Source organism: Tasmannia lanceolata, unplaced genomic scaffold (assembly GCF_043159265.1).
Source record: "Tasmannia lanceolata isolate RefF3 unplaced genomic scaffold, GAP_Taslan_0.1 ptg000005l, whole genome shotgun sequence".
Taxonomy (NCBI): Eukaryota; Viridiplantae; Streptophyta; class Magnoliopsida; order Canellales; family Winteraceae; genus Tasmannia; species Tasmannia lanceolata.
The window spans coordinates 11,453,463-11,468,252 of NW_027518682.1; the positions used below are offsets into that span (position 1 = coordinate 11,453,463).

Consider the following 14,790-nt stretch of genomic DNA (forward strand, 5'->3'; position numbering starts at 1 on the left):
TGTTCTTATTTGATCATCTTTCATTTCAGCAGTACAGTTTGTGAATGTGTATAGACCCTCGGTTGGATAGGCCATGGCATATTTAAACACATTACATAACAATGTCTCTGGGGCGGTCCTCAAGGAATTTGATTTTTAATATTGGGAAATGATATTTCCACCACTCTTGTAAGCCTCGGTTTGGATTGCAGGAATTTCTTGGAAAAGTTTGGAAAAGAAAAGATTTTTCCAAATTTTTTTTTTTGCCTTCCCATTGTTTGATTACAAATGAAAAAAAAGTTACTCGAATCACCCCTGTTCAAGTTTTACTAGGGACATACAACTTATAATGACATCCTTCTTAAGAATCCATAACTACATCATTTTCCTCTAAATCGTAGAAATCAATAAAATTCCCAGGAAATTTTTTTTCTGCAAGAAATGTTTATCTTGCAATCGAAATAGGAGATTTTAAATAGGGCATGCTGTAAACGGAAATCATTTTCAGAAATAAGACAGAAAAAAAGGAAAGTGGATATGCTAATTAAGAAAGGGGGTGGAAATATCATTTCCTTTTTTTTAATCAAAGGCGTTTAAAACGTGTAATATAAATATGAGATTTTATATGGTTTGAGCCCTTATTTTTCAAAAAGTAATGTACGGACCACACTATAGGATGATCCAAACCGTCCATGTGATGGGCCATAACGTAAATAGGTTGTGCCCAAAAAATCATTTCCATAGGATGATCCTAACCCTCCGATCTATATTATGTAGTTCATCTACAGATCGGAGGGTTGGGATCTTCCAATAGAAATGATTTTTTGGGCACAACCTATTTGCATTATGGCCCATCACATGGACGGTTTGGATCATCCTATAGTGTGGTCCGTACAGTACTATTTGAAAAATAAGGGACTATAAGGGGCTTACACCATATAAAATCTAATATAAATATAATTCGTCGTGGCATTTTCCTCAAAAAAAATTGAACTGCTTTTTGCTGGCTGATCCGAGCAACATGAATGAGCAACATGAATTTTATGTTTTTTAATCTCAACCTTTCAAAGAATATTTGAAAGTTTGATTTTAATGTTAATAAAGTTAGTAGCCTAATCACATGTGTCATGTTTGTCCCCAACCTGTAACAGTATTTGGAGCAATCACATCTGCCTCGACCTTACTATGTGCTAAGCATGTGAAAAATATCTGTCAGTTGTGACGTTTAGTTCTTGTTCTTGCCTACAAATAACACACCATAACAAAGTCCTCAACACACTAAAGAAGTTAGAGAAGAAGCAAAGGAAGGTGAAAGGATGAGTCGTAGCAGTTTTCTTGCTTCCATGGGAAGAAGGTATATTTGCTCTTCTTAATCTTAATCCTGATTTATTAACTGTTTAATTTTTTTCTTCGAAATTAAAATCAGCACTTCTTAAATTCCAAGTCTTTTAATTTGTTGGGGCTGCTCCAAAATTGCACAGATTAGATAAAATTTTTAATGTAAAAATGTTAATTGTGAATGTCAAGGAAAACAAGAAATCCAAAGATTGAATGGTCGTTCCACGGTTTGTGACTTAGGCAGTGGCTAATCCAAGGGGGGAGGAATTTTTACGGCCAAGATCAAAACCTTAAATGACTATAACTTTTGATCTGGGCTTATAATATGCCATTACAATAGTCTTGATCATCTGCACACATAATCAAACCGATGTATGTTACGTGCCTAATTGGCCATAACACAAATAAGCAAAGAAAAAGAGAGAAAAAGATGGGGAAAGAGGTTGATTCTCATAACGGTTCAATCCAAGAAGAACTATTATTCTCATAAACAAAGTTAACTTTTTTGCTGTAAAATTCTCTTCTTCATTTCATTGAATTACTATAAGCAAAATGGAGTGCCACAACACAAGCCCATCTATCAACTTACAAAACACATCACCAATAACTAACCCCCACAACCCTGAATCACATACCCACAGCTACATAATAAGCTACATAATAACTACATTAGAACTATCCATAAACATAATAAATTATGCAAATGGACATTGGATCATCATGAAAAAATGCCATAGGAAGAAATCAATGAGCCCACCCTCATTCCCCTTGCCGTTCCCCTTGATTTTCTCCAAAGGATAATAGTAATTACAAGTACATTACACCTTCATAAACACCGCAGTACCACTGTATGATCTCATTCTACAGATTGAAAGGCAAGGTTGCACTGATCACAGGAGCGGCCACTGGGATCGGCGAAACCACTGCCAGATTGTTTGCTCAACACGGCGCAAGAGTCGTCATTGTCGATATCCAAGATGATCTTGGCCAATCAGTTTGCAAAGACATCGGCTTGGATGTTGCCTCATACACACATTGCGATGTCTCCAAAGAAGAAGATGTCAGAAAAGCCGTGGACGGAACCATAGCTAAATTCGGTAAGCTTGATATAATGTTCAACAATGCTGCCATTATAGACCCTCATAAGAGAAAGATAACAGACAATGAGACAAGCGACTTCGAACGGGTCCTTGCCGTTAACGTCACTGGAGTCTTCTTAGGTACTAAAGGGTTTTCCACATAAATCCTTTTGTGTTCTCTTCTGTGATTGCTCTCTTGATCTGTTGATTCTTTAATCCACATGTATATTTCCTTCGGAATTTTAATGGTTTTTCTTCGGTATACACTTCCTAGGTACTAAAAACGCAGCTCGGGTCATGATCCCAGCCAAACAAGGTAGCATAATTATCAATGGGAGCGTGGGTGCGGTGATCGGCGGTGTTGCATCACATGCCTATGTGACTTCTAAGCACGCAGTTGTGGGGCTTACGAAGAATGCGGCTGCAGAGCTTGGGCAGTTTGGTATCAGGGTGAATTGCGTGTCTCCTTTCTTGGTGGCATCGTCTTTGACTAAGGATTTCATTAAGAAGGATGATGGAGAGATGGAGAGTTGTATTGCTGGGATAAGTAACCTTAAAGGGACTGTGTTGAGGGCCGAAGACATTGCTCTTGCTGCATTATATTTTGGTAGTGATGAGTCCAGGTATGTGAGTGGGCAAAACTTCGTGGTGGATGGGGGTTTTACTACTGTTAATCAAGCTTTTGGTCTCTTCAACAACAACCAGTAAAGCTGCTTGGGCAAGTTGGGCTCCGCAAAATAAGAGTTGTTGTGTTGGATGTGAAATTTTTTCTCTTAGTAGATGGGCCAAAAATGCATAGGTTTATGATCAATGCAGCCTTTTTTTTCATTGCATCTTTGAAAGCCAAAAGGTAAGGGAAATTTGAATTATAGTAATAAAATAATGGAAATAAAGTAATAACTCACAGATAATCGAACTAAAACAATAGAAGAATCTAACGGTGAGGAACAGAGAATGATATCGGTTGGATCGAGGTAATCTAAATATTAGGGGTGCAACTTGGGTCGGGTTTTCTAAAACCCTACGCTACCCGAGAATTATCTCGGGTTGGGTCGGGTCTAACTTTTTACAGGAAAACCTGAAATTCGTAAACCCGACCCTATCCAAGATAATTTCTCGGGTTGGTCAGGTCGGGTTAGGTTTTCATTTTTTAGCGTAGAATAGTGACTAATTTTAAAGATTGTAGGGAAAAAAAAAATCTTCATATCATAAATCTCTAAATTTATGTCATCAAGTGAGTGAATTTAAGAACGACACTATATTTTCAGATAACAGATATGATCACCTCAATGAAATCAATTGTATCAATATATTGGACAATAATCTCCTATGTTATTCAAGAGATATTTAAGAAAGTCACAGTACACCCATATGAGTCGGGTTGGGTTTCAAGTTTTTTTTTCTTTAAACCCGATCCTACCCAAGATTAAGTCGAGCTTTCCAATTTAAAACTCGACCCCACCCAAGACCCATGATCTCTAAACCTGACCCATGTTATTTTCGGGTCGGGTCGATGCAGGTCGGGTAAAACCAGACTCAAGTTGCAGCCCTCCTAAATATGTTGTCCTCAAAAGGGGTTGTAAATACCCAAAATACCCCCCTTTTAAATTTTTGTCCCCCTCTTTTAAAGAGGGGCGTTTTTGTCCGTTTGAAGTTGACTCAGATTAGGGCTTCCTAATAAAGCCTATAAATACATCTTATGAGAGATTAAGAAAACATAAACCATCTTTGCAGCCCTAAGAAGAGATCTTCGTGGAGAAAAAGAGGAAGAGCGCGATTTAAGAAAAGAGATCGCAAACCAAGGTATGATTATTAATCTTTAATGGTTAAACAAATGAAAATAACCCTAAACTGAGGATTTGATGTGAAAAGAAGTGTGATTAGAGCCTTGATTTTAGTTTATGGCAATCTCCATGGTAGATCTTGGATTCCTTGGGATTCGTTTCGTGTTGAACCCCCCAAAGAACTCAAGATCAATTTGTTTATATCCATAGAAACCTTGTTATTTGAGGATTTTCGAGTATGGAATTGGATTATATGGATTCCTCTCGTCGATACGAGTCCAACAGATCCAACCACGCGCGAATCAGATGTCAAACGAAGGAGTTATGGCCGTTTTAGTGCAAAAACGGTGAAAAATCGCATTTTGGAGAAATCTGGTTCCGCGCATGGGGCGGACGTCCGAAAAAATGGCGGACTTCCGTGAGTACCAAGTTTGGCAACAGTAGATCCGCAGACGTCCGGGGCACGACAATTTATTCGTTTCTTGTCCGTTTTCGACGTTCTTGTACTCTACGGATATGCTGAAAAAGTCATCTTTCCGTTACAAATAGTTTCAATAAGTTTCGAAAACTTTAAAATGATAAAAATATAAAAAATACTAAAAGAACCCTACGATGGTTTACAGATTCGTTTCCGAAAAGACACCAAAGGGTGTCTTATGTCAATATGAGGACATATATGTCCGATAGGAGAGAAATTAATAATGAAACTCATGGAGAATATCCATATTCTTAATTGCAGGAAACTAAAGTGATTAAGAAAAATGAAAAGTTTTCGTCATTGAGGTATGTAATAATGTACTACTTTGGGCATTATAAACCCTTCTCATTTGAATCATTATTGACTTTGGAAACCTATATTGATGCATTTGAAGCTCGGAATTTGCTTTAAGTCTAGCTGTGGACCCCAATCCGGGAGAGAGGTGAGGGACGAGCCCCCAGCGGCCTCTTGGATCATCCACACGTGAAGGAGAGCTCTACCAAGGAACTCTCGAAACAAAAACAAAACTCAGAGTCGCCATCCATGGTATACGGCCATGGATCCCTAAAAAAATATGCTCTGTATACCATGGATAACCAGAAATGAATGGGTTCGTGCCTGATTACGGGAGAAGGTCCGAAGAGCACCTCCAATTCGTCCGAGTGCAAGCACTTGGTCTCTTATGCCATTTATTATTAAATCCAAAGAATTTTGGGTAAAAATCATATGAAATAGGAACAATTCTCAGGAATCGTCTACCTAAGCATGCATTTCCTAAGGATAAAAAAAATAAGCATACACAAAATGAAATGAAAAATGTGTCACCTAAGCAAAGCTAGGTTATGAGTGATATGCCTAATGGGTGTCTAAGTTCTGGTGGACATACACATGCAGGCTACAGCTAAAGGTATAGGATGTACAGGAAAGGAAATCTAAAATTAACAGTTAATCATGAATAGTAAATGAAATAAAGAATAAATAAAATGCCAGGTAAATACCAGAATAATGAAATAAAAAAAACCTACGGCGTGCACATAGCGCCTATCTACAATGGGGCGAATACATAGCGCTTAATATAAAAACCTAACACATCCCATCTAGAAAGCAGTAAATGACAGATAGAAAATGCAGTAATAAAAACCTATGGCGTGCACATAGCGCCTATCTACAATGTGGCGAATACATAGCGCCTAATATAAAATCCTAACACATCCCATCTAGAAAGCAGTAAATGACAGATAGAAAATGCAGTAATAAAAACCTATGGCGTGGACATAGCGCCTATCTTCAATGTGGCGAATACATAGCGCCTAATATAAAATCCTAACACATCCCATCTAGAAAGCAGTAAATGACAGATAGAAAATGCAGTAATAAAAACCTATGGCGTGCACATAGCGCCTATCTACAATGTGGCGAATACATAGCGCCTAATAAAAAATCCTAACACATCCCATCTAGAAAGCAGTAAATGACAGATAGAAAATGCAGTAATACCGTAAAGTGTTTCAGCTAAGAAGATAAACCTGCACAATGAGCAAACGTCAGTATATGATAGTAAAGAAACAATAATCAATAACCTAATAACAATAGAGAATTGTAGCTAAACATGTGAGAACTACAGCTAAGCAGGTAGAGCTATAACTAAGCAAGTAGGTAAACAAGGAAATGAACACAAACTATCATGATCCTATGTAAGAATTGATATACAAACACAAGCCCTAAGTGCTAACAACAGACCCTATGACTCTAATGTTTAAGCCTGAGTTCTTAGATGATCTGATGTTCATCCAAAGAAGCCTACGTATCCCCGCCTCCACGAGAATCAAGACAACGTAGTTCTTCGCACCTATTCTAAACTATGATGCCTAAGATACCTAGCCCTCTATCTTAGACTCGATCTAAAAGACCGGACTAGTTCTTAAAATTTCTTGTGTGATTATTTAAATTTTAATGGATTTTAGATTTTAGGACACCCTATATGCCCTAACTAAATGCGGGTTAGCCATAAGCTAATGCAGGTGGTTCCTACAACCTATATGTAACTAGGCTGTGTTTCATAAGGAAAATAATGGGATTACTAACGTATCCAAGACCTAGTCATCAGTCGGCAATGTGAATCGCCAACTGACCGGACGGAGGCACTCCTATAACTCTAGGACAGACCCCTAACTCTAAAACAAGTACACAGCAAACAAACAATCAAACACACTATCAAAAAGAAACTCCTAACTCTAAAACTCTTTATCTAAGAGAAACTCCTAACTCTAGAGGAAGATCTTTTGAAAATAAGATTTTAAAGGTTTTTGAAGAAGGTTTAAAACATTATTTACAAAAAGTTTGGCTGGACTTGGGATATGAATCCCAAGCTGCACTACGTACCCTATGGAAAGGGATCAAGCCAACGTAGTTCGGAACATATTCCGAGATAAAGACACTAAACAAGTACACAAGGGTGATTCACAAACAAGTAAACTAGTGTGCTCACAAACAGGTACACCAGCGTGGTCACAAACAAGTAAACTAGCATGATCACAAACAAATGAAAAACCAATCAGATAAAACATGTCTAAAGAGAATATCTGAAAGACTTAGAAAATCTTCTAAAAATGAAGAGAAAGGGATGCTACAGGACTTAAACAAGTCCTCCTAAAAGAGAGCTTGGGATGACTCCTTCATCGCCCTTACAATGAGAAAGATTCTAAAAAATGATGATCAAAACATCTAAAAGGCTGGATAAGCCTACTAAACAACAGAGAGGAGTGCTATTAGGACTGAGCAAGTCCCCTAAAGATGGGATTGGGCTATCGCCTTCATCGCCCTTACAATGAAGGGAAGAATAACATCAATGAGACCTAACTAGTCTCGAATGACCAAAGGAGTAAATAGAAAACAATTTTAGCATATAATGACTATGATTTTAGAATAAGCAATTATGTAATCAAAGTAGCATATAACTATGTCCATATCCACAATGTAAGAAATTCAAGATTTGGAATTCTTGCAAACAAAATACATCTAATTAGCCTAAAAATAATAATAATAATTAAACAAAAAAAATCAACCAAATATAGAATGTGATATAAAACCATGGATGAACTCTAATCACGATACAAGCATATATTGAGGGATATGTGACAAATTTCATCAAGCAATAAGAATATCACTTCCCAAAGGAAAAGGCAAACAAGGGATAAGTAATGATCATAAAAATTCACCCAACAAGTCATTAGAAATCTTAAAGGATCTTTCACAAAACATTTCCAAAAGAAAATACAAGCTATAGCAATACATTCAACAAAACTGGGTTGGCCCTCCCTGTTCCAAATTAAAATACCCAAACTAAATGGAAATAACTAACAAATATAATTATGCTGATATTTAATACTTCCAAAAGGAACAAATGATTCTGCAAACATATGAGTATAGAACTTCATAAGTGCTATTCTATAGTGCAACCAGAAAAACGAGTACAGAACTTCCCAAGTGCTACAAATGAAATGGACTCATAAGCATGGGTTAGACAAGTATTATACTATGGTTAAACTAAAATGGGAAATAACAACATCATCATACTTTTAAAATTTCCATCAAGACATTTTGTTTTTATAGTAACCCAAGAACTTTCAAATGCATTTACTAGCCTAATACTAGCAGACACAGTCCACTAAAACAGGCATAACTTTTTATCCACTGCTCTAAATTTCGATCACGAGTACTTGTTGGAAAGATCTTGAAAATACCTAAAACTTTGTAGTTTATCATTTTCTCTAATTCTATTGTTTACTTGCCCAAAAATGCGGTTTAAAAACCGCCCAGAAACTGGTGGCGGGAATTGCACCTGCATCACAGAGTCAACAACAAGCACTCCAGTCTCATTAATAGAAAATGCATGCCTCACAATCTGTCCTGCTTCACTACAAAGTCCAAACCGGCACGTCTCGTCAAATCCTTTATGAACTGGTTGCCATGAACCCACAAACAATGGTGCTTTAAACCACAGTCAGCACAACTAGTAAACCAAATGAAAATTTAATACCACACAAACATTTTGCACTTAGAAGCATTTTGTCAAACAGATCATAAGCACACATAAAACACATATCTATCACTTGCTTTCCTCAAAACCAAACCAAACAATATAAAATTGAGATCATGAATATGCAGGAAACCAAAGAGTAATAAAGAGTATTAGATCAAATAACAAGGAAAGAATGAGGGAATTACCTGAAATTGGAGAACCGCCAATTGCAATAAATGCGAGATCACCTGAATTAATGATACTGGGCGATGATGGTAGAATTTGCTAAAGATAGAATTTGCAACGGCTAGTGTTTTGAGGTAATGACAATCGGACGGGGGGCTACTCTATGTTGATCAAGATCCCAGTAATAGGCTTGCCTTTGAATGTATACAAGAGGAACCGATATTATCAAGTATAATTTCTGATGATTGATCTGAAGAATCTTCAACAGGAGAGCAATCACCACCCTCTGGTAAAGACATTGAATCGCGAGAGCTTTTCTGTGAAGCCTCAAAAGAAACTGTCTCCTCATCGAATGAAGTAACAGGAATTTGGTACCCTCCGCTCCGAAGGACCATCAAGGTGCAGCCATTTCGAACTTCTTAGCTCCAAGAAGCTGTAGAACACAAATACTGGTTGTCTTCCCAGGTCAGGCAAACTCGAAAGCTTAAACATGATGGATGTGACTGGCAACTGCAGGTCTAGAATCTTATCATATCCATTAGGTGGAGGAAATGCTGCCAGGATCAAACAAACAAATGCCACAGCCTCTTTCAAGCATCCTTCAAACAACAGAAACTTTAACCCCACAACATTGTCGACCACAAGAATTTCCAAGTGAACATTTGGCCATACAATCATTAGCCTCCCACGCTGACACAGAAGAGTATGATATAGCCAAAACCAAAAGGATAATGAGAGCGCGATGCTTTGATGATAGTTTGCTCCTATGCCGGTCATATGCCCTTGACACAGTTTTAGTGGCAGGATTTACCAATTTGGAATGGCAGACACTGCATTCTAGCATCCCGTTCTTCATCAGCTCGACCCTAAACCCTTACCAAGTACAGGCACTGTATCAACAATACACTAAGCTTGCAAATCAAAGTTGCAGCAGAACAAAAACCAAGTCTCCTCAATACATCTGCATTTCTGCAATCTAGACCACGCGAAACGGACCAGATCTCGACACCAGATCTCGCAATTGAGCTCCTTTTCAAGTTAAATCAAGCAATAAAACCATGAATATTAGCTCTATAAAATCCTAATCACACACCACATCCCCCAAAATCGAGCTTTCTACCCTCAGATTCAAGACACGAGCAGCATAATCAATAACTTTCCAATCAAAACCAATTTTGAGAAGATTGAGCAGTGAAATTCATCTTCAAAGGATCGGATTCGAGCAATCACAGCAAAATGAGGGAGATTTCTAGGGCAAAAATCTGGTGAGAATTTTCTAGGGCATAGGAACGGAAAAAATGTAATATCCCTGCAGATGTGAGGAATATGCAGAGAGAGAGAGAGAGAGATCAAGGAAGATGAACGGCTTAAGGTTAGGGTTTAAATGCTCGGATTTGGGTGAAAATGAAAGAAGAATAAAACTAAATGGCAAGATCCGTTCAAAATACTCGAAGATCGGCTAGAATCCAAAGGATTTGTCCAACATTCCGGCCGGATTCCGGTGAAATCCGCCAGAGAAGATGATATTTTTTTAAAAAATCCTCTTCCTTCTCTCTCACTCTCTCTTGAAATTCCTCTATTATCTCTAATCTGAGAGATTTTACAAAGATTTGCAAGAGGTCTTGATGTTCTGATCTAAGTAGAAATCACCAAACCTTGAATGTACAGGAACTCACCAGAGGATGCAGAGCCTTGCTGAAATTAGATCGGATCGTCGTCTTTAGCCGTAATCCATCATATGCTATCGGAGAAGATGACTTTGGGTTAGGGTTTTAGAAATCCCCTTTTCTCTCCATCGTTTTTCTTCTTCTCTCACTCTCCAGCTCTCTCTCTCTCTCTCATCTGGAATTTTTCAACGAAAAAAAAATGAGACCCCCCACCCCCCCTTCGTTCACGAGCTTTGGTTCTCTTTTATACTAAAAATGACAAATTTTTCATCCCCTATTGCTCCCAAGGACAACCACTTCATGTGAATTTTCAACTACTATTTACCCATCAGGGGGGGCCTGGGTAAGGAACGAGTCCTAGGGGAAATGATATATTCGGCCCCATTCCCTCTCCGGACAGCCCTTTCAGGTGTATTTTGTTAGCTCTTTATGTACAAGAGGGTGGTTCGGGTAAAAACAGGGTGAATAACTAGGACTCCCATTTTCTTCTCCCGTACAGCCCCATGAGGTATATTGATGACTATATTTTTATTTTTATTTTTATTTTTAGATTTTGGGGCATAACAAAAGGAATCAAGGCAATTGAATGGTGGATATCAACGGGGTTCAGGATCATTCCGGCTCCACAAAAGTTTGAACAATGATCTGCAAATGGGCATTTTCGGGTTCTTTTGCATTTTTGAGCTCAATTCTTTGGGGATTTCAGATATTTTGGAACTCAAATTTCGAGAATTTTATTGAATTTCGGGATTTTAGGGCCCGGTCAAAATGGGGTGTCTACACTAGCATGCCGTTTTGTTTCACCTACTGCTACTTTAGAACCTTTGAAACAACTGTATGAATATCTGTCTGGACTTTAGACATTTGGAACTATCGTTTTGAATTTTGAATCTTTAGAACTATTTAAATATTTAGAAGTATCTGAACCTCTGAAATAACTGTTCTGAACTCTGAACCTCTGAAATAACTGTTCTGAACTTTGAATCTCTGAAATAACTGTTCTGAACTCTGAACCTCTGAAATAACTGTTCTGAACTTTAAACCTTTGGAATAACTGTTCTGACATCTGAACCTCTGAAATAACTGTTCTGAACTCTGAACTTCTGAAATAACTGTTCTGAACTCTGAACCTTTGGAATAACTGTTCTGAACTCTGAATCTTTGAAATAACCGTTATGAATATCTGTTCTGAATTTTGAACCTTCGAAACTACTGTTTAGAACTTTGAATCATTGAAACCATTTGAATAATTAGAATTATCTGAACATGAAACCTTGATACCTTCTGAACACTTCTGTGGAGGCTTGGATTATTTTTGGACCCTGCCATATGGGGGTAATATAATTGGCAACTCTGGACCCACCGTGGGGGTAGTACACTGGAACTTCTTGCTCGTCAGTGGAATAAAATGCTGGCACTGTCAACTTGTATCTGAACTTGAGGAACTAGTTCTGACACTGTGGACTGTCGGTGGATAAGCAATAACATGTCTTCTGACACCGTGGACTGTCGATGGATAAACAATAACATGTTTTCTGGCCATGCCGATGATTCTGAAGTGTATTTGAACTCTGAACACCATATGGCTTTGACCATAGCATTTGAATTCTGAAAACCTTTGACTTTGATCAGAACTTAGACATTGAATTGCTTATTGCACTTTAATTCAGAACCATATTTGACATGCACACATATTTACCTTGTGCCTATTATTCAGCTGTGAACCCAGTATTCTGCTTTGACCCTAATATCCGAACCATATTAAACCTTGGCATGCTTAGACTGTACTTATAGTAGTATTTTATTATGTACTGAGCTTTTCAGCTGACTGTGGTTATAAAATATTTTAATGTTTTGACCCTCGTGAGTTTAACGAGGAGCAGGACGCTTAGTTTTGGAATTTGGATTTTGACTCAGAGATTAGCTTTTTTGTTTTCAGTTCATTAGGAAGTGAGTACTTTGAATAAGATGTAAAGACAATATTGTTTATTTTTGCTTTGACCCTTGGGGGAGAGGTGAGATTTGATTTGACTCTGATGGGCCTGCATTAAATTGAACTTTGATATTTAGTTATGGAATGCCCGGTTAATTCTGTTATCTGCTTTGTAGCCTTGTGCATTTGTGAGACTTGTCTTGCAGGTGTACGGCGCTGCCACGTTCTACGCCCAGGGTGGGGTTTGGGGCGTGACAGGGGTGATGTTGGCACTACCATGTTTTAATAATTACACAAACTCGGCTTATCTTTTCTTTTTTATACAGCTGGCAAAGGCTATGACAGTTCCCAAAAAGCTCTTAGAAGCCAATTAAAAAGTGAATGGACAATATGAGTTTGTACAATTATTAAAATATGGTAGTGCCAATATCAATAGCCTATAAATCTACACATGTTTGATTTCTAGGCAATTAGGGGTGCAACTTGGGTTGGGTTGGGTTGAGCTTTTGCTAAAAAAATGAAATGGAATCAACTCGAACCCAACCTGATTTTAAGGTAAAAGCTCGACTCGAATTCCCAAAAATCGACCCGAGTTGCACCCCTATAGGCAATTTCGCCAAAAGCCATTTCATGGCTCACTTTTGCACTTTGCAGGAGAGAATAGCCACCTCAGATTCATTAAATGAATGAGGAAACAAATCTTTTAAAAAGTCAGCCTGTTGCTGTTTTCTCGTGCAAAAGTGAGCTGCAAAATGACTTTCCACAAAATTTCCTAATACAAAGTCATTTCCACGAGAAATGACTTTCTCGTGCAAAAGTGAGCTTTTTAGGGCGATGATATTTTCAACTCCTGCAGTAAGCATTTGCGCCTCGCCCCTTCACAAACTACATGATAGTTTGGGCAAAGGGATCTTTCTCAAGCCCTTCACGAATACGGTATTGTAGGTTGCTCTTTAGTTGACATATGGAGGCATGTTCGTCCAATTTCAAGGTGACTAACTCAGCCTTTTGACTGAGTACGTCTGCCACTTGGTTTGATCGGCCCGCCTTGTATTCTAAAACCATGTCAAATTCTACAAGGAAATCTTGCCATCGAGCTTGTTTTGGGGACAACTTCCTCTGGGTTTGGAAATAGCTTGTGGCCACATTATCGGTCTTGACAACAAACTTGGAGCCAAGAAGGTAATGTCTCCAAACTCGCAAGCAGTGTACTATTGTGGTCATCTCCTTTTTTCCCCGGTGGTGGTTTGGAAGCCGATTGAGAACAAGCTTCTAACAAAAGACAATGTTCAAAGATTCATCCCTTCGATAGATATGATATGGAGTCTGTGTTTGACGCATCAAGAATCCATAAACCATTTATTTTTCAGATGTGGGTACTCAAGTTGGATTTGGAGGTCTGTGCTATGGAGATTTAATCATCGAAGGAAGCCCGCTAAGATCCCTCCAGGATGCAGAGATTTGGATTCGAAGTAAAGTCATCATACCATCTATAGAATATGGAAGGAGAGAAATCAAAGGCAAATTCGAAAACAAAAAAGAACACAAAATGGAGGTTCTTAGGCAAATTTTGTAGGATGTGAAAAATAAATTCAATGGTCTTCAGATCCAAGATGAAGATGATTAGTACTCTAGAAGAACGGCTGCTAATTTTGGCTATAAATTTGTCCCAAAAAAAACTGTTCAAAAGTTCTGCAAATGGATTCCCCCAGAGCCAGGAGAATACAATTTGAACTCGGGATCCATCCTTAGATGAAGAAGGCGGGGGTCTGGGAGGCTTGATCAGGGACAACCAGGGAATGCTCCACTGTATGTACCCCATCAACAATGAAAAAGCGGGGATTTTTTAGCTCGAAATCATGGCAATATATAAGGGTATTCAAGAAGCAAGAAGAATTGGAGTAGCTAGAATTTGGATTGAATCTGACTCCAAATTCGCGGTTGATATTAAATCTACTCCCCGTGGCGCATCATGGAGATAATTGAAGTTCTTATGAACTTGCTTAACTCTTTCCAAGCTTGGAGAGTCTCTCACATATGGCGAGAGGCAAACGCAGCTATGGATTTCCTATCGAAAAGAGCTTCACGTTGGAAAGGGCTTGATATTCCTCTTGCTTTTTGCCCCCAAAATCTCCAACAAATCCTACTTGATGATCAGAAAGGAACCTCGTATGCCTGACTATGAGAAGGAGATCACACCTCCCTGGAGTTTGAAATCCCAGCTATCTCTATTGGACTCCTTCGATGTCATGATGAAATCTGGATGCGAACACCATCGCCCTTATACTCTGTGTTTGTTTGCCCTCTTATATGTGTGTAGAGCTC

The 14,790-nt window shown here is 38.4% G+C and overlaps 1 protein-coding gene across 1 annotated transcript; it reads left to right on the top strand.

The window, feature by feature from the left end:
* The first annotated feature begins 1,227 nt into the window (after nt 1–1,227).
* On the top strand, nt 1,228–3,229 carry LOC143877484 (secoisolariciresinol dehydrogenase-like). The gene is made up of 3 exons (XM_077379547.1): nt 1,228–1,333; nt 2,185–2,537; nt 2,671–3,229. The coding sequence occupies exons 1-3, from the start codon at nt 1,296–1,298 to the stop codon at nt 3,102–3,104; spliced, it is 825 nt and encodes a 274-aa protein (XP_077235662.1). The 5' UTR covers nt 1,228–1,295; the 3' UTR covers nt 3,105–3,229.
* The last annotated feature ends 11,561 nt before the right edge of the window (nt 3,230–14,790 follow it).

What these genes read in the sequence shown, in the direction of transcription:
- LOC143877484 (XM_077379547.1), top strand. Translation starts at nt 1,296, where the DNA reads ATGAGTCGTAGCAGTTTTCTTGCTTCCATGGGAAGAAG. An exon ending in CTTGCTTCCATGGGAAGAAG is followed by an intron (nt 1,334 to 2,184) that starts GTATATTTGCTC and finishes CTCATTCTACAG; the next exon opens with ATTGAAAGGCAAGGTTGCAC. An exon ending in CGTCACTGGAGTCTTCTTAG is followed by an intron (nt 2,538 to 2,670) that starts GTACTAAAGGGT and finishes TACACTTCCTAG; the next exon opens with GTACTAAAAACGCAGCTCGG.